General features: G+C 35.8%; 1 protein-coding gene across 8 annotated transcripts in view; it reads right to left on the reverse strand.

The window, feature by feature from the left end:
* Positions 1-1,535: 1,535 nt before the first annotated feature.
* The window catches only part of PDLIM5 (PDZ and LIM domain 5), a 185,445-nt gene continuing 159,596 nt past the window's right edge, over positions 1,536-27,384 (reverse strand). For all 8 annotated transcript variants that reach the window (XM_031469330.2, XM_031469309.2, XM_031469300.2 and 5 more), the window contains 5 exons: positions 24,596-24,770; positions 11,135-11,315; positions 8,235-8,355; positions 6,184-6,299; positions 1,536-4,787 (listed from right to left, as the gene is read on the reverse strand). In XM_031469330.2, coding sequence (XP_031325190.1) covers positions 4,698-4,787; positions 6,184-6,299; positions 8,235-8,355; positions 11,135-11,315; positions 24,596-24,770 — 683 coding nt within the window. In that variant the 3' untranslated portion in view covers positions 1,536-4,697. The remainder of the gene's footprint in view (positions 4,788-6,183; positions 6,300-8,234; positions 8,356-11,134; positions 11,316-24,595; positions 24,771-27,384) is intronic.

A 27,384-nucleotide genomic window follows, 5' to 3' on the forward strand; every position in this document is an offset into this window, starting at 1 on the left:
AAATCACAGACTAAAGAGTAAAAGTTCAGTAATATAATACCACAGACAAATAGCTTATTCTACATTTGCTTCATAAAATGAACAGTTGCATGAATCAGACACTTGCCACATTAAAAATACTATGCCTATCTTCTTAGTATGGTAAATCTACAGGCTACTTTTGACCTGGAGGGAAAGTAATTCTCTCACAAACTTTTGGACGGGGTGCTTCCCGTGTTAAATGCCCTCATTCATGAGTACAACACAAAACCGTACCAGTCTGAGATTTCTGTTGGGTAACCGTGTGTCCCAGCCCCTTTCCTCTTTTAAATTTTAAATACTGCAAAGGAACCATTTTCCCTGTGAGGCTCCCACACTTGGGATGAAACCCCCTCTGCGGAATTTTGGCACCTTATTAATTAGTGGTTATGAGTGGGAGCTGCTCTCTCTCAGCAACTCCTATTCTGCCATCAGTCAAGGGTGATTCTGTAATAAATTCCCACGAAGCAAACTCTTTCTGGTAATTCTCCCTAATTAACACCAGGCCTGCTAATAATACATCAGGTCCTATGTGTTTCTGATATAACCAAGATCTTGTCTGAGAGGACTCAAAAAGGGAAACCGCCAACCTAAATTAAGCTTTTGCTGGCAAGAAGGATTTTATATGTAGTTCTGTAAGAAAACCTTTGATAATCTTATACTGGGGACATTCTGACCAGAAAACATTGGACGACAGGGAGGCTTGTTCTGGTGTGAGCACTGAATGGGGATTTATTGTGAACACACTGTTGAGTCTTAAGCCTATAAATCTTGTACTGGATTACTGTTTCTTAACGAAGGAATGACAGATCTCTTATTTTGTCGGTGCATTTTAATGTGCAATGACGTGATTGATAGAAACCAAGCAGCAGCTATTAAAATGTCAGATGCAGACTCGATGCCCTTATAAGTTTGGCTTCTGGAGTTTAATATACTGTGAGCAAATAGACTTGAATTTGTCTTTTATTTCCAGTATACAGCTTGCAACAGTAACATTCCTCTCAACTTTATACAGTTGGGAAAAAAATCTGAACTCAAACCAATAAACAAACAAGGAATAGGTGAGCCTACCTAGTTACAGAAAAGTTAGCTAATGAGATCAGGGTGAGTCAAGAATGAAGTAACACACACTGGTCAATGAGAAAAGTGAGAATATAGATGATGATGGATGTTGTCTGAACATGACATATGATACAGTATAATGCTTGACATGACAGGTTATTCCAATAAGTGATTTCAGCAACAAATAATTTTTAAGACGATAGAGCGTACTGATCTATTAATTTACAACCACTTATTGTGTACATGCTACATGCAGAACATAAATATGGATTAAAGCAGAATAAATGTGACAGTATTTTCAAATATTTTGTTTCTGGGACATTTTGGCTGGAAAATACCATAAAAGAGGAATTCTCCTGAGAATTATTACATCTCATCCTACCTTGTGAACATGTTTTTCCCCATGATGACTTAATGGAAACCACTTGCCGTCCAAAAAGAAAAACCAGGAGAGCTTGTCGACATCACTGCAGCCATTTATTTATTGAGTATGTGCACACTAAGGTATTGCTATACTGATTATATTTATCATGTGGTTTTTAATTAGAAAACACATCCAAAAGAAAAATAGCACAGACATAAACAAACTGAAAAATGTAAAGAAACAGAAGATAGAGATTAATACATAAGACAAATGATACACTGAGAATCCAAATTCAATACCTTAAAACTTACGGGGAACGAAGCGGGACAAACTGAAGCCACATTAAATTTGTATGAAATCATTCAGTGTGTTTTCCCTTCCTGTATGTCTGTAACACCTCTCCTTTCGACAGGGATGACTTAACTCCACGTATCACACAAATGTGACTATAACCCTAGATTCCCACTTGAAAGGGGAAGAATTATTTGCTGTAAAAGTGATACTAATACAGTACCCCTTGAAAATGGTATCAAAGAATTCCTTTTTGTTGTAGATCATTTTTAAACAATAATGCTGCACTAATATTTTGAAGATTTAAACTCATTTCTATTTGTCTTAATACAGTGACCAAATTATTAGGGTTTAGTTTTAGACTCTAAATGGAACCTGTAACCTGAACCAATAGGAAATCTGCATGCTACAAGCATAAGCAGGGGGCATTATTTTCTGGCTGCTATTTCAGTAAGCAACATTCAGTCCTTGGAGAATGTTATATGTTTGAACCCATCATTAACATTTAGAAACTGGGAAATCCAAGTAGATGTTTTGGAATCATGTACTGTGATTTTCATCTGTACTACCCTAAGCACAGCATTCCAAAATATACAGCTAGAGAGACTAAAGTAACACTCTACAATAGAGGTAATAATTTTAAAAAATGCTACTGATATGGAATATTTATAATCAGAAAAATAAATATTCAGGGAGCTCACCAGAAGAATAAAGTGCTCTGCCAGTTATTAAAAGATTACTGCTGGTGTATTAAATATGGCATTCCCCACTGTAAAATACAGAGATTCTTCTGGGTTATAATCAATATTTATCTCACAGGATTCACTGTTTTAGCAACAAATAGAAGGCTTCGCCACAGAAGAGAAGGGCAAAGCACAAAGACAAAATGATAAATTAGGAAGCAACATTATTCTTTTAGGGATAAAATCTAGAGAAATGCAACATTATGCTCCATGAATAATATGTAGAAATAAAAGTGTAATAAAAATGAAATCCTAATGTAAGATAACTTTATAAGAAATTCAGGTCAAATAAAATTCTTTGAAGGAAATACCCAAATGCCATTGATTTATCAAATACTATCTTGACATATAATTGAGAAAGGTAAAACTAAATTTAAAAAAATCTCTACCACACCAAAACAAAACCACCAGCTTATTTTATGTCGTGTAAAGCGAAAGACTGACATTGATATGTGACAGTGCACATTAGCCAGCATGTCTTCTATAGGTGGTTTCAGCAGCAATAGGAAATAATGCACAATTCAGTTCCAGCTTTTAAAAAACAGAACAGAAAACTTCCTGCCTCCCTACAAGATGCAGGGTGAGGAGGTAGTCTGGGGTTGCTACTGGTGAAGCATTCAGTTTGCTACTTGGTATCACCTTTCTCATTCTTTTAGCCCCAGTTAATTATTATCTGCATATAATATAAATCTGCTAGACCATAAATTAGCAGCTTTCAAGGACAGATACCTTGAAAAGTTCTTAGGGAGGTTAAACAAATATTGTAGCCTTAAATCCCCCTCTCTGACAAACATACACACAGTGGAAGAGAAGTCGTAGGTGCCGGCTAGGACAGGCAGAGCTTGGGGCTCAGTGTCCACTGTAAGAGCACCTTCTCCAAACAAATTTAAACTATACCTTCCCGTGATCATGGGCTTCTGTTTGTTTTGGAAACAAAAAAACTATCAACAAATATCAACAGGATCCATGATTCTACCACAATTGTTTTTCTGTTTTCATGTGGTAGCTGCTTATCTTTTCCCTAAAATAAAGAAAAAAGTAACAGGCCAGTCTGAGTAATTAATCATGTTTCCCTCTATACTACCAAACCTCTGTGAATAAACATTTTCCAAACTGCGTGATTACAACTGGAAGTGGTTCATTTATTATTGAGAAAGAACTACTAAAAGAAAAAAAGAAATCTAAATTTTTATCACATTCCCCAAGCCAATCTTTTATTTTTCTGACGTAGAACTGAAGAACAAAATTATTCTGTAAAGAGAACTTTCAAACTTCCATCAGTCAGGAGTACATCTCTGAAACGGATCTAACTGATGCATTGTCTGAAAAGGGGAAATTTTTTAAAAATTTTGATCCAATCCTCTCAGTTACCATAATTCCCAACCACATTCTTTTCTATTCATTCTCTTTAAAGAGAGAGAAAACCGTCAGAGTCCAAAGTTATTCAACTTGCTTTTTACCTCAGCATGAAGAAGGGGAAAAAATAAAGTTTGATATAGGTGGTGAAACATACATATGAATAAAAAGTTGTATTTTAATAAAAGACAAACATCTGAAATTTATAAGCTATATGGTGGCTTTTTTGGAGTGGGAGAATCGGAGAAAAATATAACATCTCTTATTGGCATAACACATTTTGATCAAAATCTCATTGGCCTTTCCTACTGGAATGATCAACTTTACAGTTAAAGACAAAAAATGTATAGTTTTTTAAAAAATGACACCACCACTGATAAAATCCTCTGTTTAAACTCCTATTTACTGTTTTAAAGATAAACACTATTAAAAAAAAGTTTCACTTGTTGATTAAGTGTAAGGCATTTTCATTGCCTTTTATAGATTTACTCATAACTACCTAACAAGGAAAGAAGGCATAATTAATTATTTCAGCATAGAGGTTGAAGGTTTTTATTCTAAAATTTAATTCTTCACTAATTTATTCTAAGATGAACTTAATAGTCAACCAGGAAATTGGTTTTTATAAAAGTTATTTTATGGGGAGAAAATACAGGAAAAAAGTAATAATAAATGCCAAACTGTCTCTTTATGAAGCCAAATATTTCCTCATAGATTTGGTTTTCAAAGCTTGGAATTTATCCCTTCAGGGGCACTAATTATTTTTCAAAACTCCATATAAATATTAAATCTAAAAATTAATCGGTATTTTAAATCTCTTCTTTCTCTTCAGATTTTCTTCTCTTCTCCTGAATTGATGGCTTTCAAAAATTCACAGAATGAGCATGTTTCTTACAAAGTGGCTTGTCCTTCTTGGAGAAAAAGGTTTGACCTTCCAAACTTTCACAACATACCTGAAAAAGAAGCATTATTTAAGAGAATTTCGGTATTTTATCAAGTGTACCCAAGAAGGGGAAAATGATTTTTCACCCGATGAAGAATATGACAAAGCACTTTAACTGGTTGTGTCTGACCTCTAACATTTCACGATTACCAGTATATTTCATGTAATCTTTCAAAAGCAATGAAGAATGACTTTCTCCTGGAATGCATTCTAATTTATTTAAAATTCACTGATTATTATTTTCCTTTACTGGGAATATTTGGCCCTAGTGAAAAAAATAACACATAAAGAAGTAACATTAATTTCTCTTCTCAAATTCTAATCAATGCTTTAAATCTGCCTCCTATTGTAGAGAACCAAAGCATTCAGAAAAACAAACCCAAAACCCCAACACATTCCTAAGCCCCCAAACACACAGGCATAGAATACCTGAGAATTCTTTTTAATTCATTTCTTTGTTGCTTACAGTGAAAACCCTAGTCAACATCTGGCTGCTGGATGATTATATCCTCAGTTAACTATGCACATTTAGGTCTTCTTGTCTTTCCCACTGTCTTTGTTAATTTTAATGCTCCTAAGCAGATCTACCAGAGAACAGGAGGAGGCAGATCTGCTACAAGTTGTTGCTTTTTATAGATTTTATGAAGTCTAAAAGATCAAGGAGGTAAACAAGACAGGGTTCAATGGTAATGTTAGGGGAAATCATTTGACTTCAATTAACAAGACTTTTCCCCCTTCATATAATGGCAGTGTACTGTAAACCACTGAAGATACTAAATTGAATTAAAAAAAAAATCAAACAACTGACAATACCTTTATTAGATATTTACTTCTAAATTTAAATACTACACATCTTAGGTTAATGTTAATCTCTGAATCTATCCTCATCATTAAAATAAAACCAAAAATATTAAAATATCAAATGAAAGAGGCAATTAACTATATTACTGTATGTTCATTATAGTCTCAAAAAAGTATTCATAGACTATTGATAAGGAAACAGATCAAATATAGTGTACTCCAGTGATAAGTTAATATAAGATTTTTATAATTATTTACTTCTATTTTAAGAAGTGTCTATGCTCCTCAAAATTACTAAAAACACACCAGTAAGAGAGTATTAAAAAAAAAAAGTAGAAGACTTACTGTTTTAAGAAATACATAGCTTCTCCTTATAGACAAAAATGTATAAAATATGATTTTTCTCTAAAGGGGTAAGCATCTTACTGTGTGCCAAATAATTTCAAAAAGTACCAAAACTTTTAATAAACAACTTTCAAAATCAGTGTAAAAATACTTTAAAGTTTGAAGTACTGAAAAATATAAAAACTGTTATTTCCATTTAATGCCTAGGCTAGAACTGGCCATACTGTGCTCCTTTAATTTGGAAATAAGAGTTTACTTACTGAGCATACAAAGCAAGTGTCATGCCAGGTATAGCCCAGAGCTTCCAGGAACATGTCGCCAGCTTCTATGGGAAATTCACATCCACGGCATATAGTACCAAAGAGGGCATAATAATCTGTATTGGAGTGGGAGGAGACATAATTTAAATATGACAGTTTCTGGAAAACAGCAACAAAATTGGAATTCAATAAGATGATGAAGATAAAGTTACTAGTAACTAAAAAATTTGCAGATGGCATAATATTTTGCTTGAGATATGTGTAGTATATTTCAGGTTACCCTTGGTAAATGGTATTTAGCAACTTAACATCTCTCCGGGCCCTAGATAATAGAATCTGATGCACATTCTTGAGTTGTTTTACAGATGCGAAAACCCCCACCAGATGGAAGATGTTAACTACCTGATGACTGTGATCATCCAGGCCTCCTGGAGCCTAAGGAATGATAACGTTAACCCCTGTGACACTGCCTTGTTACCTTGCCATCAACCAATCAGAGAACTGTGCACAAGCTTATCACAGACCTTGGGACGCCCCTCCTTCACTTTGCCTTTGAAAATGCTTTGCTGAAACCCATCAGGGAATCTGGGCTTTTTGAGCACTAGCTGTTCTGGACTCCTCATCTGGTGCCTTATAAGAAACACTGCATTGGCCTTCACCATAACCAGGTGTCAGTAGTTTGGCTTTTTTGCACAGGCGAGTGTGTTGCCGGAGAATATAGCTTCTTGTCTCGTGCAGGAAAGAATTTAAGAGCAAGGCATAAAGTGAAAGCAGATTTACTCAGGGAGATACACCCTCCACAGACAGAGTGTGGCCCATCTCAGAAGGCAGGACAGGCAGCCCCAGGGTACGGGGGTTTTGGTTTTTATGGGCTGGGTAGTTTCATATGCTAACAAGTAGGAAGATTATTCCAACTGTTTTGGGGAAAGGGTGAGGATTTCCAGGAATTGGGCCCCAAAGCCAGCTCTAGTGAGAAGCATAGTGTTCACTCTAATGCAAACCATGAAGGTATTAAGCACATTCTGATTCATATTTAAACAAATATTATCATAACTATTTGAGGGTTGGGAGAAAGAAGATAAACCATTTTAGCTGGCAATGACAATGTCCAGGTGAAGGGTTAGAGTGAATTGGATTTAGTGGTGACAGCTGAGGTGAGAGACAAGCATGAGTTCAATACACACTTGGGGGAGAACGGTTAGGGTTTACTAATTAGATTGGGCAAAGAAGAGTCAAGTCAAGTCTCATTTGAGGCTGCTGACCAGCCTCAAATGAGAAGCGGACTGCTGCTGTAACTTGACCACTGTGGAATACTCCCTTCTTCCAGCATCATCCTTTGAATTTCAAGGTAGAACAACAATAAAGCCCATGGTAGCAATGCAGTGGTACTGAGTGGATGCACAATAAGGGAATAATATTTTATGTTTTGAAACATGCATGTGTGGTAGTAATATCTAGGTAAGGGTAATAATAAATAAGTGTTATGAAAGTTCACTTACAGCCTTTGGAAAGGAAAAGAAAGTGTTCAGAGTTCAGGTAATAGGATAAATGTAGTAGACTGGTCCTCAGAGCCTGGATTTTTAAAAATAATTTCACCAAGGGAGCAAACTAAACCAGGATTACCTTCCCATTCAGTAAAAGGAACAAAGGATTTCCAATTTATTGTCAAGGCAGTTCCCTTAAAGAGCACATCAGTATCATATTCAAAACCTGAACACTTCTCATGTTTATAACCACTCAAAATTCACTAGTGGAGTGTAAGAGGTGGCTTTAAGCTACACGATTTGGTAGGATTAATACCCATAAGTTATTGGTGATTCAAGAAAAATAGTTCTCTAAGTAATTGCTTACGTGCTCACTTCTCTTAATGAAGTGGGGAATATCTGTTTTGACAGTCACATTTGCTATACATTTAGAGTAATGTTAAGTGGGTCCTAAAACAATCAGTACAACTCTTTTGCCTAGTATTTCCTTTCAACTTTATAGCAATAAAAGGATTAATGTTTTATCTTCATTCAAAACTTAAGAAACTAATGTCTTCACGATCTTACCGGTCTCACAGTAGGGTTCACCATCCTCCAAGTGAAAAACATTATTACGAATAGGTTTTCCACAGGCCACGCACACAAAACAGGAAACATGCCAAGTTTGTTTCAAAGCATTGATGACTTCCTGTCAGAAAAAAGTAATTGGATGTAAAGAAAGATGAACGCTTATTGTACTAACTGTACCAACACAGCCCTTTTACTTATTTACTTTTTGGGTAGGGAGGTAATCAGGTTTATTCATTTGTTTATTTGTTTTACTTACTTATTTATTTATTTATTGGCAGTACTGGGAATTGAACCGAGGACCTCGTGCATGTCAAGCATGCACTCTGTCGCTGAGCTACACCCTCCCACCACCAATACAGCCCTTTTAAAATGACCCAAAGTGGACATACATGCTTTGTCTTTCCCTAAGCTTTTCCTCTAAGGAACTAGAGATATTTAAGAACAGATTCACGAATCATCTAAACTGATGCTCTATATAAAATATGCATTTTTCACAAATATACACCAACAAACTTATTTAAAGAATGATTTACTATGTTAAACATTATGCATGCAGTGAATAAAAGCATTTTATAAGTGCTTGCTACAATACATTCTGTCTTCTCTCAAAGGGTGTCAGGAAACATTAACTTGTAAAGGTTTCACAGTATTATCTTGAAAATGTCAGGGAGGAAGGGCAAAACATTTAAAAACTAAAACAAACCTATACTTTGGTGCATGATGGAAGCAATAACTGCAACAGTGTAATCCAATCATGTTTAACACATGTTTAGGATTTTGGAAATCAGCTATGACTGTACTAAACACACATTCAAATGAGTGTCTAAAATTTGAACCATAAAGCATGGATTCTAGTCAACAGTGGCCCTGTGCTTTACATGTACGAAGTATCAAAGACTTGGGCCAGATTTTAAGTAGTAAAAGAAGTCTGGGGAAGGTGGTTTGCAAGGAATCATTTCTTTGAATTGAGAGGAGGAGATACAGCCATTAAAAATCATTTTTGAAGAATAGGTAATAACAGAGGAATTTACTTTTTCCACAATATTTATCACAAAAAAGAGGGTGCCATATACATAAAGCATAATTACAATTTTATAAATGGATTACTTATAAGAAGCACATTGGAAGAAAGCGCATACTAAGGTTAACGGGAACTCTCTGGAATTGGTAAACATACAGGTCATTTTAATTTTATTCTTTGTATTTTTTGTATTTTCTTTAAAAAAAAAATACACACACACACACACACACATTTAGGGGGGTAATTGGGTTTATTTAATTTATTTTTAACGGAAATACTAGGGAATGAACCCAGGACCTCATGCATGATAAGCATGGGCTCTACCACTTCAGCTATACCCTCCCTTCTAATTTTTGTATTTTCTAATTGTTAAAGAGTGAAATATTTTTTGTAATTAAAAACACTGTCAAAATAAAATAAAGGGATATAGAATAAATTATTAGCCATAGAAAATGCCACAGTTCACTAATGAAAGACAAGAGGAAGAAATGGCAGTTATTTAGACCCAAAGAGATCACAATAAGCACATACAAGAAATATACATTCAACCAAATCATTTCCCAAGGCTTCTAGATATAGTCAGCTCTCTATCCAGGAGACAGATTACTATTCCTTCTTCAGCAGGCTATCAGACAACTAAAACACAATCCAGAGAATCTCTCCCTTTAGTGATGTTCTGGCCCATGTCTGTAGCAGCGAGTTTAAGATTTCTATTTCCAAGAACCTCATTTGGTGCTTAGATTCTTACCTGACCTTGTTTTATTAATTATTCTAGAATCCACAGAATACATTTATCTACTAAAACAGTATTAATGTATTCTACCTATTAATTCTTTGTCATTTGGAAAGGTAACAGCCTGAATCATTCTTCTCTTTTGTTCTCCACATATTGTATAAATTAATAATACAGACATATTCCATGTAGTATATTTATAATTTTTAAGTGTCCTCAAAATTTTAGGCCCATTTAAAGATGTATTCTAAAATTAAGACTGCTCAATAACTCATACTAACTCTTCTCTGAATTAATATGAATTAGAGTTTCATTATTATACTTTCATATTGAAACAGAACTCAGCAATGTCATTTCCAAAGTTTGTATGAGTTGTTTGAGTTTTCTATGAGTCCAGGACCTTGGCTGCTTCTAAAAGTAAAATTCTAACTCCTGGTCACCCATAGGAAATGCCTTAACCTTACTTCACAACTGCAAATTGGGTATTCCAGAGTAGGACATTCATTCATTCATTCATCATTATTTATTATGTATCTGACTGCTAAATTACTCCTTTTGTAAAAAAAAAAAAAAAAAAGGTGGTTTGATTATTTTTCTATCACATGTATACTCTCATAAAACTGAGGTTATATTTTTAAACATTATATGTATTCAAGAAAAATATACCATTTATAAGCTTCATGTTTTATATATTTCACGAGACCTGTGCCCTGTGCTTGAACCCTGACAAATGGGGAAATGCTGCTCTTATAAAAGCGATGGAATTTAATTTAAAACAGGGAAGGTGTCGGTTCTGAGAACTCAAACGTGTGTGGTCCTGTGCGACCTCTTCATTCCTGAGCAAACAGGGTCCTGTTGAGGTAGCACACCCACAGTAAATTATTTTTTCCCCACAGCGTAGGTAGACTTTAACCAGACAAGCCAGTACTCAGTAAGACAAAACCAAAGACAACTTAACCCCATGAGTCCGATATACTCCTACAGAGGCCTATTTAGTTTTGCTTTACAAAAATAAATAGTGATGAAAGCAAAGAGGAGATCAAGCAAGAAGAAAATAAAAAGTAAAAAGGATGGAAGGGTCTCATACCAAAAAACTGTTCTGCTTTAAAACTCACTCAGAATGAAAAGGTTTCCAGTACTTACTCCAAGGATCTTCCTTTGGCATCGACCACATTCAGGAGCAAAGAATTTCTCATAGCAGAGCTCACAATACAAGGCACCCTGTTCCTCTACAAATCCAATGTAGGCCATTGTATTTTTGCAGTGAGCACAGTTAAATTCTTCTGGGTGCCAAGATTTCCCCAGTGCCACTAGGAATGGTCCCCTGCAGGAAGAAAAGAGATGAAGTTGAGTTAGGAATAAAAGTTTCTAGTTAGCCCGGATAGGACCTCTTTATGCAAATAATTAAATACTTGCTCAATTCTCCTTCTCAAGGACTGAACACTTGGGTGCTATAAATTTACATAGGAACTCTTTGCACATTGAAGTGAAGACAACAGGGAAGAGGAGTAAGAGCACTGAAGGGATTTCTTCAGGAAAGGCCATCCCTGCCCCCTGTTTTTCTGTCTTCAAGGGATTTGGTGGTTATGATTTTGAGCTGCAGTGAGTGAGTCTGTCTGCGTTATGATTATGACTGAGAATGAGAAGGTTAACTGTGACAGATTATGAAGTAACCAGGAAAAAAATAAAAGGTTTAGGCAGAAATGAGTTTGACATTTCTATAAAATAAACAAAAGAAAAAAAAGTCTCAATTTGGTAATGTCAGTCTTAAAAACAGTAATAAGTATTACCTGAGAAAGCATGAGTCAATTTCTCTCCCCCATATATTATTTCATATAGTACTTCTCAACTTTATTAAACATAGCAAATCCTTACCCTCTAAAATGACTACAGAAATTATAAACTGGGTATTAGAGATTATTTGAAGCAACTTAGAAAGGTTTTATTTAATTCAAACATGACTGATTTTTAACGTACATTTGTATCAAGGTAAGAAATGTCTGTAAAGGAGATTTTTTTCCATTAAATACTATACAGCCAGGAACTGATAAGGTGGGTTTGGTTTGCTTGACAGGAATCCATTAAGAAGCTTTATCTAGTCATGAGGCCTGGGGAGATTAACCACCCTAGCCTCTGCAACATACTTTTCAGTAGCTACCTCACACTAATTCTTATTCAGAGTGGCTTTACCTCCAAGGCACTTTTACAGTTATCTAATTTGTCCATGAGACATTCCTGTGAGATAGACCAGGGCAGTTATTATGAACAGTTTAGCAGATGGAGAAGCTGAGATACAGAATGTTCAAAAGATATGACATGTATCATAAAATCACTGATTGAATGAAGGCCAGAAGCTGAATTTCCTGATTTATAGTATACTGCCTTAGTCAACTGATATTTTGCCTCTGATCTCATTACCATCAATTATCATCCTAATTAATTCTTAGTAAGCACAAGATACCTGGCCTTTAGGAAGATTATTAATGGGAAAAGGTCACCGTAATGAGCATGACATAGTTGAAAGTTTTTAGCCTTTGACAATAACATAAATCTTGGTTCCCATTGGGGAATTCTTCACAAATACATTAATGTTTATTCAGAACCAGCACCTAATTCTGTAGGAGTCAAGAAAGTAGTAAGGCTCTTGAAGAATGATTAAAATGTGTTCTGGGGGCATAAGGGGATATCTCCTAGCCCCATTTTTTATTAATTTGTTTCTTATTAATATGGTGCCATTTTATATAAGCTGGTGCATGCAGCTCTTAGCTTTGGAGACAAGTAGTTTATTATTATTATTTTTTTAAACTTTAGGATACTATTTTTGTCACTACTAACAAGGAATGCCTTTGTTAACTATTTCCTGTCAGAAAAAAAAAGTGCTACAGATCACTTATTCTATAACCAAATATGTTACTTTTGGTAGGCTGTCCCTCAATTTTTAACTGGTTTATAAATGACAGTCCTACTTAACACCTCACTTCATTTTCTCAGTATGTATTTGGTAAGCAGTTTATCCTCAGAAATAAACCAAGGAATCATATAATGCTCAAAGCTAGACAAAGTTTTATGAATGCACTGAGCTTTTCCACCAGGTGGATGTCTTTGTGATGTGCGCTTGAAAAATCTACCAGGGTAAACTTACTGCAACCATAACACAGAATTGTAGGGTTTTATGCTACCATTGGTCTGGACATTAAAGTAGATTCAAACCAGTCTCCGAGGGTAAATTTATTAGGGCACATCTTCAGCTCGTCCAGAAGGCTGGATGGCCCCTTGAGACCAGCATCCGTATTTGATGACTCAGTTTGGAAAAGAAGCCAATCTAACCTCAAATTCTGCATCCTGTTCAAGCCTAAGTATTAGCATGTACTTGGAAGGAAGAGTTTTCCTCTTGAAACTTGTCTATCAGTGCTACCAAATATTTAACAAAGTTCATCTGAGAAAAAAAAAAAAAAAGATGTTTAAGAACAGCTGACTAAGGAACATATAATCCATTGTCTAGACTTCTCTAAAATAAGTGTTGAGATCAACTCTGACCAGCAGAGAACCTGGAATCAGAGCAGACTGGGCCTGACCAATCCACAGATTGACCGGTGCTAAGGGTGACACCATCAGTTTGCACGGACAACAGCTCCACAAAATCCCCGAGTCTCCTGCAAGGTGCTGCTGAGAGCGCCTCTGTCAGATCACACAGGGCCGTTATGACATGGATTCTCAGGAGAAACTCCTTTCAGGTTTTTGTAACAAGAATGGTTTTGCTTCTTCTGAGCAAGAGATTTATTCTTTTTATTATCTCACTGTAATTTAAAACATTTTCTTTTCTTTCTTTTTTTTTTTTTTGCAGACAGCTAAAAGGCTTAAAGCCAAATCCAGTCTAACCACAGCAAGTACATATGTCATTATCATCCAGTCTCAATGACAAAATTTTCTCCAGTCTTCATTTTTAATAGTCCCACCCATGATTTTCATCCTTCTTTTTCTCCTTTTTGTAATTAAAAGGTTTTCATATATTTCATGTATTCTTAAAAGTCTTTTTGAAAGCTTTCTGGAATAGAGTAAGAAAGGAAAGGAAAGGAAAGGAAAGGAAAGGAAAGGAAAGGAAAGGAAAGGAAAGGAAAGGAAAGGAAAGGAAAGGAAAGGAAAGGGGAAAGGAAAGATAAGAAAAGGAAAGGAAAGGAAAGAAAAGAAAGAAATTTTCAGATATTTACTTAGTTTCTTTATCAAAGTTGAATAATGAAAGATCTTAATGACAGTAAAGAAACTCCCTCTGCATCTTTACAAAGTGAGGTGACAATGACCTGGGCTTCTGCACAACCTGATATTCCTTGCTGAGCTGAAAGAGCATCTTCCACATCCATGCCCTTGAAGTAGTGTCTATAGATGAAACAATAAAATCTCTTAGCTACAACAAAGTACTCTCTTCTGTGTCGGCAAGGGACTAATTAAAACAAATTCGTTAATACAGGATTAACACTGAAGAAGCTCTTCTTGTTCCTGGTAGGACTGGGTTTCGGTCCGTGAAGTGAACAACAGGCTCGGGTAACTGCACAGAGGAGTGACGCCCTTGGCTGTCGGCTGGCTGCCCCTCTGAGGGCCCCGCTCCCCTTGAGCCTCCCTCACTAAATAACCTGCTGACTGACAAGGGAAGGGTGGGGGCCAGAGCTGAAGCCCTGACTGGCTGAGACAGAAGAGCCACAGCATGAAACCTTTTACCCTGTCCACCTTCCATGGCATTTATGCCAAAAAGAAAACAAAAAAATTGGAAGGAAAGCAAGCGAAGGATGCTAAGGAAAGAATTCAGAGCAAAAGAAAAGCTTATTCGGAAAGGTAAAAGGAAATGCAAATTTCAACAGGCACAGGTTAAGAGGGATTTCGCTTCAGAATCAAATGCTTACTTCTTGCCTCCTTTTGTTATTTAATTCTTACAATAACCCTCGGTGATAGAAATGAACTCTACAAACAGATGAAGAAAACAGCGGAGAAGTTAGCCAACTTCTCTGAGATTATGAGGATGATGAACTGTGAAGCTGGAATCCTCCAAGGCTCAGCCACTACAGATCAAAAATTTTTATTCAACCAAAAGTTACTGCATCAATAGAAGTTAAAAACAAAAGGAAACTAAAAACAATCAAAAGAAGTTAATCAACAAAAGTTAAAAACAAAGTCACATAAACAATAACATGCTCAAAATAAATATGAAAGCTGGTATTCTAATTAACTAGATATAATAAATAACAAAAATGTATTAGCCAGTTTTTCATTATGGTCAACTTTTAGGAAAGGCTTAGCCTGAGCAGTCTAAATACAATATAGCCAGAAGAATAGAGTGAAACAGAAGATGACAAATATATACACAGACACACGCAGGAAGAGAAGAAAGTAAAGGAGAAGGAAACACACAGTGACAAAGATTTAAGATTTATAAAGGTCAAAATCAGAAATATTAACAATCATTCAGAAAATTCAGAAATACCATATTTTTGATGTCCTTAATTCTTCATTTCCAGCAGATTACGCCCAAAACTTTCCAGTTTAGAACATAAAAAAATATAGTTCTACTTTCATTGTGTATAATTTCAATTCGCAGCCCTTTAAAATACTGCATTTAAAAGGTTATGAGGCCAACCATCGCTTTTTATTTTAAAGACATAAATGATTTATTCCTCAAGAACAAATGCACACGTAAAATGAGCCCAAACATAATAGTGAACAAAAAGAACAAGTTCTAAAAAAGGTAATATAAATTGATAATTTATAGAAGTTTATTAGAGACAATTACAGTCCATGCTTTATACTAAAATTATTATAAAACTGGAAAAGCAAGAGAAATGTGATTTTATATAATAAGACAAATAAGTAGGCTATAATTTCATCTTGGCAAGACTACTATCACACATTCTTCCAAATGTTTTTAAAAAGTTAATTCATCAGCTGGTCAGTGATATGTGGCAGGCACTCTTCCAGGAGCAAGGAAGTTGTCAGGAAACAATGCCGGGAAAAACCCCTGCTCACATGGAACTGACATTCTAGGATGGGGATAGAGACAACAAATAAGATAAAGAAGGAAGGACCAGAAGAAGGTGAAGGGGAACTATGCAAATATCTAGAGGAAGAAAATCCAAGCAAAGGAAGCAGCAAATGCAAGGGGCCTGATGAAGGAGTCCAGGGTGTCTGAGAAACAGCAAGGCCAGTGTGTCTGGAGTAGAAGAAACAAGGGGGAAACTGGCAAGTAATAAGGACGGCGAGATAATGAGGTGGGGGTGACTGTATAGGGCTTTAGGCCATTAGGAGGATTCTGGCTTCTACCAAAAGCAGAGCCATTACCGGGTTTCAAGCAAAGGAGTGACACGATCTGATTTGTGATTTCTCAGAATTACTCTAGCCACTGTGTTGATAACACACAGGTATAGGGCAAGGGCCAAAGCAGAAATATTAGTTAAAAAAACAACTATATTATCCCAAGAATGACAATGATGTGGATCAGGACGGTAGCAGAAAGAGAAGTGTTTAGATTGTGGATGTATTTAGAACTCAAAGCCAAAAGGATGTGCTGATAGATCACATGAGGTCTGAGCAACTGTGAGAACAAAGCTAACACCTAACCTAGAAAGGGAAGAAGACTGGGAAAGTCCGCATGGAAGGTATAATTCTAACACAGCCCCCAAGATACCGACCCTTTGGTGTACGAGGCTTGTATAATTCACCGCCCTGAGGTATGGGTGGGACCTGTGAATATGATGGAATATCACTCCTGGGATTAGATTACTTTATATGGTAAGAGGATAATACAGAGGTAACTGAGCTCCTTAATCTGTTGACACTGAGTTAATTCAGAGATATTATCCTAGGTTGGCCCTGGCCTAACTAGGTAAGTCCTTAAAATAGGCAAAAAGCAACAGCAGATGCTCTCCTGCTGGTCCTGAGGAAGAAAGCAGTCATACTGTGAACTACTGAAGGATGGGGTGGACTCTGGGAGCTGGCTGAGGGCCTCAGACACAGCTGTGAGGAACTAAATTTGGTCAATAACCTAAATGAACCTGGAAGAGGACCCTGATCTCCAGATGACACCATGAATTCAGCCTGGTGAGATTCTGAGCAAGGACTCAACTAACCCATGGCCAGACTCATAACGCATAGAAACTAGTCATTTGAGTCTTTGTTTTCTTGGTAGTTAAATTAAGCATTTGTCAATTGTGTTGATCTTTTCAAAGAAACAACTTTTGTTTTCACTGATTTTCTCTATTGAAAAAAGAATCTCTATTTCATTAATTTCCACTGTAATCTTTATTCTTTCCTTTTTCCTGCTTGCTGTAGGTTTAGTCTGCTCTTCTTTGTCTAGTGTCTTATGATGAAAGATTCTGTTACTGGTTTCAGAGCTTTCTTCTTCTTTATCTAGATGTTTGTAGCTATAAATCCCCTCTAAGCACTGCTTTAGCTGCATTTAATACGTTTTGGTATGTTTTTATTTTCATTCATTTCAAAGTATTTTCTAGTTTCCTTTTTTGATGTCTTCTCTGACTCACTGGTTATTTAGGTGTGTATTGTTTAATTTCCATGTATTTGTGAAATTCCCACATTTTTTTCTGTTATCAATTTCTAATTTCATTCCATTCTGATCAGAGTACATACTTTGTATGACCTCAATCTTTTTACATTTATTGACTCTTGTTTTATGCCTTAATACATGGTCTGTCCTGGAGACTGTTTCATGTGCATTTAAGATGAAAAAAAATTATATATATATACATATATATATTTTTATATATATACTTATATTTTCATTCTCTTGTTCCTAGATAGAATATTCTACAGATGTCTGTTAAATCTACCTAGTATATAGTGTTGTGGAAGGCTTCTAATTCTTGTTGACTTTCTAGGCAGTCACTGTATCAATTATTGAAAATGGCGTACTGAAATTTTCAACTATTATTGTTGAATTATCTGTATTATTCCCTTCTATTCTGCCAGTTTTTGCTTCACATATTTTGGGGCTCTGTTGTTAGATGAAAACATGTTTATAAATTGTTCTACCTTCTTGACAGACTGAACTCTTTATCACTATAAAATGTCCTTCTTTGTCTCAAATTACAACTTTTTTCTTTATACCTATTTTATCTGATATCAGTATAGTTACTTCAGCTTTCTTTTGGTTATATTTATCCAATGTATCTTTTTTCTATACTTTTACTTTCAACCTATTTGTGTCTTATAATCTAAAATATCTGTTATAGGCAGCATATAGTCATATCATGATTTTTATCTGCTCTGCCCTTTTCTTTTAGAGTGTTTAATTTATTTACATTTAATGTAATTACTGATTGGGTAGGATTTATGAGTGCTATTTTATTATTTGTTTTCTCTGTATTGCATGGCTTTTTTGTTCCCTTTCCTACATAAAGGAGTGAAAGAGGAGTCAAGGTCATCAGCTGATCATGAGGATGGGGAAGAGGTATTAGAGGTTTAAGGAGAAAGGAGAAGATACGAAATGGCTTTTGGGGAGAGTGCAGAAGTAAATGTACTAGAGAAATACAGCTGACTTTTGTCACTATTAAGAACATAGTTGAGATTAATAGTCATGACTTTATTAAGAACATACTTGAGATTAATAGTCATGAATTTAAACACTGGTTAGTATGGTTGTGGGTTTCTCTCCAACCATATCCATCTGCTCAGGTGCGGGCACAGAGATGACTAAGAGTTGATTTTATTCAGGCTAGTGCTTTAATTAAATGAATATGATGAAATGACAGATGGGCAAAGGAACTAAGGGTGTATGTAAGGGGGTGATCATTAATTATAATGACAGATTTTGGAAAAAAAGAAAGTGAGGCTATTAGGACCTGAGGGACAGTTAAAAGGTACTTGGATCAATGAATTAAAGGTTGTTAGGTGGGGCCAGGGGATGGTCAAAGGATTGCTGGAGTTGAGGTAATAGCGACAGAGTGGAATATAGGTGGTGGTTCTTGAAGTACAGTGGGATGTGTAGAAATGCGGTTATGGAGAAACTGTAGTTAATAGTAAAGACCAGGTCTAGGATATGACTGAAAATTGGTGACTGAAGCATGGATCACTAAAGCAGAAGATGTCAGGGAACTGAGAGACCTGGATATTAGAAAGATCATATATATAAATATTGAAATCACCAAGATGAATTCCCATTACTAAAAATTTTCCTAAGGCAAGATTAATTTTTCAATTTTATAACTGTGATAATTTAGATACTTACAGATACCTCATGACTTTTCCCAAGTACTATGATTCAGGACTCCTTACTATGGATAAATGGGCAATACGTATATATTACTTATATTACTGTAAGGGAACTATGTACCTCTTGTGACACTTACACAACTACATTATGATTATCTGTGCCAGGTCTTTAGCTTCTTTATCAGATGATAAAGTACATGAAATCAGGGACTGTTGTTTAACATTTATATACTATGGTGCTAGTATGGCAACTTGCACTTAAGTTTTCTTTTTAAAGTATTTTCTAAAAATTGGGATATAATTGACATATAACATTGTGTAAGTTTAAGGTATGTGATGTGTTGGTTTGATATACTTATATATTGCAATATGATTACCACCTTAGCATTAGCCAACACTTTATAAGTTTTTGACAGATATTTATTGTATAAAAGTACCATCTTCTAAGTACACTACTGAACTTCATTGCCTGCAATTTCTTTCAAATAAAAGTAATTGGTTGTTAAAGCTAGATAATCCCCACCTTTCCTCTTTCACCAATAGGATTCTGGATGTATTTCTATTAGACTTACATTGACATGGCTGTTGATTTGCTTCTCTGTATTTTTCACTAGAGTGTAACTGTTAGCTGGGTAGAACTGCCTTAACAAAGTACCACAGATAGGGTGGCTTAAACCACAGGAATTAACTTTTTCACAATTTTGGAGGTTAGAAGTCTAAGATCAAGGTGTCATTGGGGTTAATTTCTTCTGAGGCCTATCTGTTTGGCTTGTAGATGGCCATCTCCACCTGGTATTCCCTCTGCGTGTGTCTGTGTCCTAATCTCTTCTTATATGGAAACCAGTCATAATGGATTAGGGCCCACCGTAATGACCTCATTTCACCTCATGAAGGCTCTATCTCCAAATACAGTCATATTCTGAGGTCCTGGGGATTAGGATTTCAATGTATGAATTTCACTGGGACACAATTCAGTCCATAACAGTACCCTCCTTAAGGGAAGGGAGTATGCCTTTGATTTCTGTATCGCTGGTACCTAGTGGAGATGATACATAAAATACTCAATGAGCATTGCTTATAGAATGACTATTTCTACATTAGATGAGAAATTGGAAAAGTGAACCTCCCTACTCCTGGGTCACTTCCATGAGTCTAAGAATGCAAGTATGTGGTACAAAGTCATTTGGCAGGGAGGTAAGAAATTTTACCTGTTCAGCCTATTTATTATTTACTCCTTTCTCATTTACACACTCTAACGTTACGAAGAAGAGTACACTGCCACACTCTTAAGTTAAGGCAGGTCTGCTTAAGCTGGTCCCCCCACCACCCTGATTTAATACAGTAGTATATATTCATAATATTTATTTTTATTATATATTAATATATAGGTAAATATTTTACTTATACAAAATTAGAATCACACTTTATTTAGAGTTCTATATTTCTTTTTTTATCTTAATATAATACTATAACATTTTCCTAAGATGTGGAAGTTAAAATCATGAATAAAATTTAAAGTTAGATCTGGGCTCAAATTCAGCTTTACTGAATTTACTATTTATGTAACTTCAGCAAATATGTAACTTTTCTGTTCCTCAGTTTTCTCATCTGTGAAGCTGAGGCAACTGTAGTAACTGTCTCACAAGGTTATGATAAAATTCTTAACACAGTATTTGGGACATGCTAGGAATACATTAAATAATTATTATCTGAAAATTGGATCTTAATGGTGCCATACTATTACATCATACAGAGCTGAATATTTTGTTCTTTCCAATTTTTCACTCCAGTAGATCTAAAATCTTGGTCTATGTCTTAGACTGTTTCCTTAAATTGAGGGACTAACACATTAAGCCAAGAAACCTTTTATTTTCAAATAAAATCTTAACCAGAAGAGGAAATAAATAAAACCCATTTATTAATAAAGGAGTGCTCAGAGATAGAAATGGATTGTCAGACAGGCAAAAAAACTCTGCTGGCTTTTCCTTGGGATAGCTGAAATGGCCCTCCTTTTAAGCTTGAAAATAAGTCAGCAAGAAACAAATCAACAATATTAAAATCCTCTCTCTCACTGGAATACACAATGGGTTGTCTGAATGTGATTGTTCTGGTGCTGTACTGCAGGCAAAGACAGAACAATAGTATTGTGTGTGTGTGTTTTAAGCATTCCATATCTAAGCAGAAATTCAAGCACCATAAATTCCTTACTTCTTTCACCAAAATGCTAAGAAGCTAAATGTGAATGGCCTATTTAACTCCACGTAATACAAGTAGTCAATAGATTTTAATGCCACTAGATACACAGTCCAGAAATAAGCTAGTGTTTTCATAAGCCCATTCTACCAGAGAAACGAAAATGTGGCATTGGCTACGTTAGTAGCCTGATTTTCTGTTTCCCTATTATATCAGCACTCCAACAGTCAGTCTATTCACGAGTGTAAGAGTTGAAGAAAGGTACTCCTATCATAAACAGATTGGAAATCTTCTATAGCAAACTTAATCAAAGCTTCAGTAGAATTTCCTAAAATGTATCCATCTGTAAAAGGCAACTAACTAATCAGAGTATTGCTTAAATAATACAACTTAGGCAAAACATTCATAATCTCCTCAAGGTTCAAATAAACCAAAAAAGTTTAAACATCAGATCAAAGTAAAACGATCTCTGCAGTTTTAAGCTAAAAATATGTTCTGTGGGAGATAACCAGTTCAGTGCTAACATTCAGTGACTCAGGTTGCTGAAATTTTTCCAAAAACTTTGCTTAAAAAGAAACAACAATGAAATAAAACATAAAATTTGCCTTAGTTTGCCTTTACTTAAAAAAAATAATTTTGAAAATTTGAAATATTTAGAAGATAACTATAAAACAAAACAATAGAAATTACAAACAAATAATATAAATCACACTGTGGAAAACAAGTAGTATAAATTATAAAATAATCTTAAACTTCTCAGAGTCTGCCAGATTACAATATCCTATACTGAAAGTATCAAGCCTACAACTGCAGCTTGTTTTTAAAACAGGTGTCCAAGAGAATGTCACTTGATCCAACGCCTCGTTGCTTTGGTAAGTGATACTGACACCGAGGCCAAGAACTGAAATTATGCTTTGACTAGGTCTCAGAAATAACCGCAATCTATTCAAGCTGCTTTAGCATTTGAGCACCAAGCAAATGTGTTATGTTAATTACTGTTATAGGATCCTGACATGAGCTAATCCTTGTTCTTATTAACAACCCTAGTAAATGAAGCTTTAGTGCTTAACTGATAACAAGTGCTGGGATAATCCAGACCAATACAAAATTTAACAGATGAGGGGGGTAGTAAGTGAGGGCTATTCATGTTATTAACGCAATTATATTTATTTCACTTGGCAGAAGATTGCACATTAAAATTACATCCTGATCTAGCATTTTAAAAACTGAAACCAAGGCACTTAAAGATGGGGAGCATAATTTCTATTTTGCCCTTCACATTTTCTCCATACTAAGTTTTTCAGATGTGCTGGCAGTCGTGGTATCACAACATATTACAGGATATCTCAGAATCTGATCATCAAACCACACGAATCAGCAACTGATACGGTGCGACATTTTGTTAACCCATCCAGCGATTATTGCTTACAACGGCACACGAACAGCAGTGACTCCTGTCCCCATAAAGGATGTTTTTATCCAGAACACAGTATCCCCACATACCAGTATAGGTTAATCAAAGTACCATAACTTACAGAAACAATGTTATAAGTCAAAACTTCTTCTTAATAATACCAGCCCTAAAAATATAACCCTAAATACAGTTAGTAATTAAAAACACTACTTTATTTATTGGGACAAAGCAGTACCACACTAGATTTTATAATAGTTAAATATTTCTGTAAGACCCTACAGTAGAAACTTTAAAAAAAAAAATGACTAACCAAACTAAATTATGGCCCGAAGGATAAGCTGGTGCTGAGTCATGTATGATCCGTTTAGGTCAAACAGTCACTGATGCCTTTTGTGTGCTGCAGACTCTGCCGGACTTTGGAAACCTCTACTGATTGCTTCCTTCTCCCCACAACCACTGTCACTACTCCCACTGCTGCTGGCTAATTCTTACAAAGCAGGTACTCACTGCAGAAAATACAAACTAAGTGAAAAATAAAAGTTTACAGAATATCATTATGATTCTCTTTCTGTAAAAAAAAAAATTTGTCCTTAAGTGTGTGGGTTTGAAAGTGTGAACTATAAAATACTAATAATGGTTATCTTGGGAGGTGGACTTATGTATGAACTTTTATTTTTGCTTTCTGTATTTTGGAAATGTCACAATGAACATAGACTACCTTTAAAATACAAAAGCTATTTTAAAAAAAATCATGTACCCTGTGCTGTGTTCTTCACACATTTATTATTTAACAGTGGGTTAAAAAGAAGACCAATTTATATTTGGCTCTTATAAGGTACTGAGACCTCTTGCGGTCCATTTTAAGCAGTAACCAGAAATATTATCCCAAGCAATGATTATGCAAGAGAGGATGGGAAAATGCAAGTTAAGGCTTAACACCTTATTCAACTTTAGAAAACCACTGTTTCAGTTATTTCAAAACAGGGTAAATTAAAAATGAGGAGAAAGCTTGAGCAGTCATTTCAAGCCTTAATCTGTTACGGCCAACATGGCAACTCACAGAGGCAACAAGGTCCTGTGGTGGGATCCCTGAATTAACATTCACACCTCAACCTCACAGCATTTTAGAAGCCATTTATTCAGAAATGCTCAGAGATTTAATAAGTGCCAGTGTAGCACACTCACTACTTAGCCTGTCTTGCTTTTTAGAATTTAAGAAACAATAAAATACAATTGGGTAAAAAAAATTTTAAAGCAGGTTATGACCTGATCTAAAATGTAAAGCATTTATGAACAGATCTGCAGGTAATGATACCCTCTCAGTGCTTAGGTATTCCAAAAAATCCAATCTTCTTTTCTCTCTAGGGCTTAAAATTCTTTATTTTATATAACTAGTTATTTTCCATCTAAATGAAAGTTTTCACTTTTATAATTTGTAAAATACTGATGTTTGTTCAGATAAATGATCTTCAGGGTCCTTATGAGTCTTAATATTTTATTATTCTCTGAGAAGCCAAATTAATCATTATTTTTCCTTAGTTCTGATAGGAATGAGTAACTGACTAAATTGGTATTTTTAGTTTTATTTTCACAGAGCTCAGAATTACTTTTCATTAAAATAGGTTCTAACAAATACACATATTCATACCTGTCTACTTCAATAACTATTACATAGAAATACAGCAAGAATATTTTCACTAATAAAATGTCTACTCTTTCAGAATGTTAAAAAAAATCAACATTGGTATCAAGTCCTTTCAAGAAAATTTAAAAATCAAATAACCAACCTGATGACCTGGTTGCAGTGGGCACACATGGGAGTTCGTTTGCCTGCGGGAATGTGCTCGGCTCTTTGCACTAAAGTGTCCTCATCGCTGGGCTGGGGCTGCCCTCCGGCGGAGCTGGCTGGTGCCACGGCGCCTGTGGGTGTCCCACTGTTTGAGACTCTTCCAGTGGAAGGTGCTAGTAGTTAAAACAGAAGAATCAGAATGAGAAGAAGCCAGATTTAAACTTTTCCTGATAAGCAAATAATAATATTATTTTAAAAATAATCTCTTCATTTCTTAGCTCATTCACCCACACTTACGGAGAGGTTATGTACCCAACATTGGGCTGAGACTACAGAGCAAAACAGGAAAGAAATTCAAGGATTACAACACAGGGAAGAAGTTATGACAGATGAACGCAGAGGGTGGTGCAGGAAAAGCAGGGTCACCTCTGCTTCCAGGACGGGGTGTGGGCAAGCTGAATACTGGTGGCGAGGTATTTCCAGCCATCCAGACAACTCGGCTAACCATTAATTAGACTTAACTCAGAATATTATCACAGACACATTAAAGATTTCAATGTGTTGAAGATAAAAGCAAAAGTGAATTCACTCTCTACTCTCTCTTCCTGTGTTGTCTAAGTAGACTCTGAACTCAGTCACCCAGTCATATACGTCCTACGGCCCTCCTTGCCCCTCTGTGGTTATAATGGGTCCTGCTGATTTTGTATCACAAAGAGTTCTTTAATTTTGCTCCCTTATCTCCATCCCTACAAAACTGTCCTGGTTTATGTCCTGAATGTCTCCCACCTGGACTAGCCACCAAAATGTCTCATCCTCCTTAAATTCATGCTCCCAGTGCCACCTAGGACTGAAATCTTATCTGATCACGACTCTTAATAAACCATTTCAAGAATCTCCCTCTTCTCTGACCACTGAGTGTAGTCCATGCTGTTTTTAAAAATTTATTTATTTACTTTTTTAGTCCACGCTTGTTAAGCATACAGGTTCCTCTAGTGGTCTCTTCCTGCCCCACAGCCTCATCTTTCATCTCTATCTGCCTTTCTCTTTCTGCTACGGCGAATACCACACTGCCTCATTTTCCCCTGTGGAGGGGTCTATCTATTCACAGGTTGTCTTCACTGTCATTTCTTTACCCTTCTTCCTATTTACCCAGTAACCCCTACTCATTAAGATGCATCTCAGGAGTCAACTGCTCCAAAAATCCTCCCGGAACTACCTCTCCCCACTGCCCCATCCACATAATCTAGATTAATGTTGCTTCCATGTTCCCATAATTTTCTGTGAATGACTTTATTATTGCTTCTACTACATGCATGCGTGTCTTTTCTTCCCTAAACAGTGTGTGAGTTCCCTGAGGGCAGGGACTATATCTAATCCTAACCCTAGCACAACTGATACAGTGTCTGGAATGAATAAATGAGTAAACTGGAATCTATACATAAATGAACATCTGCAAAAACTGAGGAACTGAAACCAAATGAAGGCCTGCGCCTTACCCAAAGGCAATTAAAATGTAGTGGAAGAGAAAAGGCATATACTCAAAATGTTTAAAAGGAATAACTTTTAAGAAAAGCATATAAATAATATAAATTAACAGTGTGTGGCTGTACGTGTGTGTGGTTGTGTATGTGTGTGTGTATATTGTCAGGATTCTTATTAAAGGTGTGATTGGAATTGGATAAGATTAATTAGGATAACTGAAGGATAATTCTCCTTCACCAGAATAAAGCCTATTTGCAATGATGTGACATTACAGAGCCAGACACCTGGCATTTATAAACACGTAGCACATCTCCCCCATTGCTCTACCTGGCACCTGAGCTGTGAAATGGCACTTTGCAGGCCAGGGAGCTCTACGAGTGCCCATATTTGAAGCTGAGTCAACTGGACTGAGAACATGTTTCACTCTCTTAGATTCACACTTTCTCTTATAGAAATGAGAAAGAAAATTACGTAATTCTCACTTTGTATATACTCTCATCCTTGTTACCTTACTGATCTGCACAGCACAACTCTCTCCTTCAATGTCTTGTTTTAAATTTCTTTCATTTCTATTTTTTGCATTTAAAAAAAAATTACAATGTTGTATTACTTTCTGGTGTACAGCATAGTGATTCAGTTATACATATATACATGCATATTCTTTTCCATTACAGGTTGCTACAAGCCATTGAATACAGTTCCCTGTGCTATACAGTATGACCCTGCTGTTTATCTATTCTGTACATAGTAGTTTGTATCAGCCAACCCCAAACTCCCAATTTATCCTTTCCTTCCCCTCTTCTCCTCCTGGTAACCATAAGTTCGTTTTCTAAGTCTATAAGTTTCCTTCTGTTTTTGTAAATAAGTTCATTTGTATCATTTTTTTAGATTCCATATATAAATGATACCAGATGTTTGTCTTTGTGACTGACTGACACTACTGTACTGTGTACTCACTGTCTCCTGGACGTGCTGTGCTGGGCCCGCTTCTACCACCCACAGCTAATGAAATGTCCACTGCTACGCACGGTTTTCCCACATTCTGTGAGGCTCACGGAAGTGCCATTTTCTTCCCCAGTATTCCCTGACCATCTCAGCCAGAAGTGTGCTCTTGTTCCTCTTAACATCTTTAACACCCCCACCTATGTATTTGCTATTTATCAATATCCTATAATATCTTTTCCTTCCTAAGTCAATGATAAACTCTGTAAAATGAATTTCCTTCTACAACACTTCTTTCTACCCATTACCAGAAAACTGGCTTAAAAACAGAAGGCAAAAAATTAATATTTAATTAAGCAAATG

Source organism: Camelus dromedarius, chromosome 1 (assembly GCF_036321535.1).
Source record: "Camelus dromedarius isolate mCamDro1 chromosome 1, mCamDro1.pat, whole genome shotgun sequence".
Lineage (NCBI taxonomy): Eukaryota > Metazoa > Chordata > Mammalia > Artiodactyla > Camelidae > Camelus > Camelus dromedarius.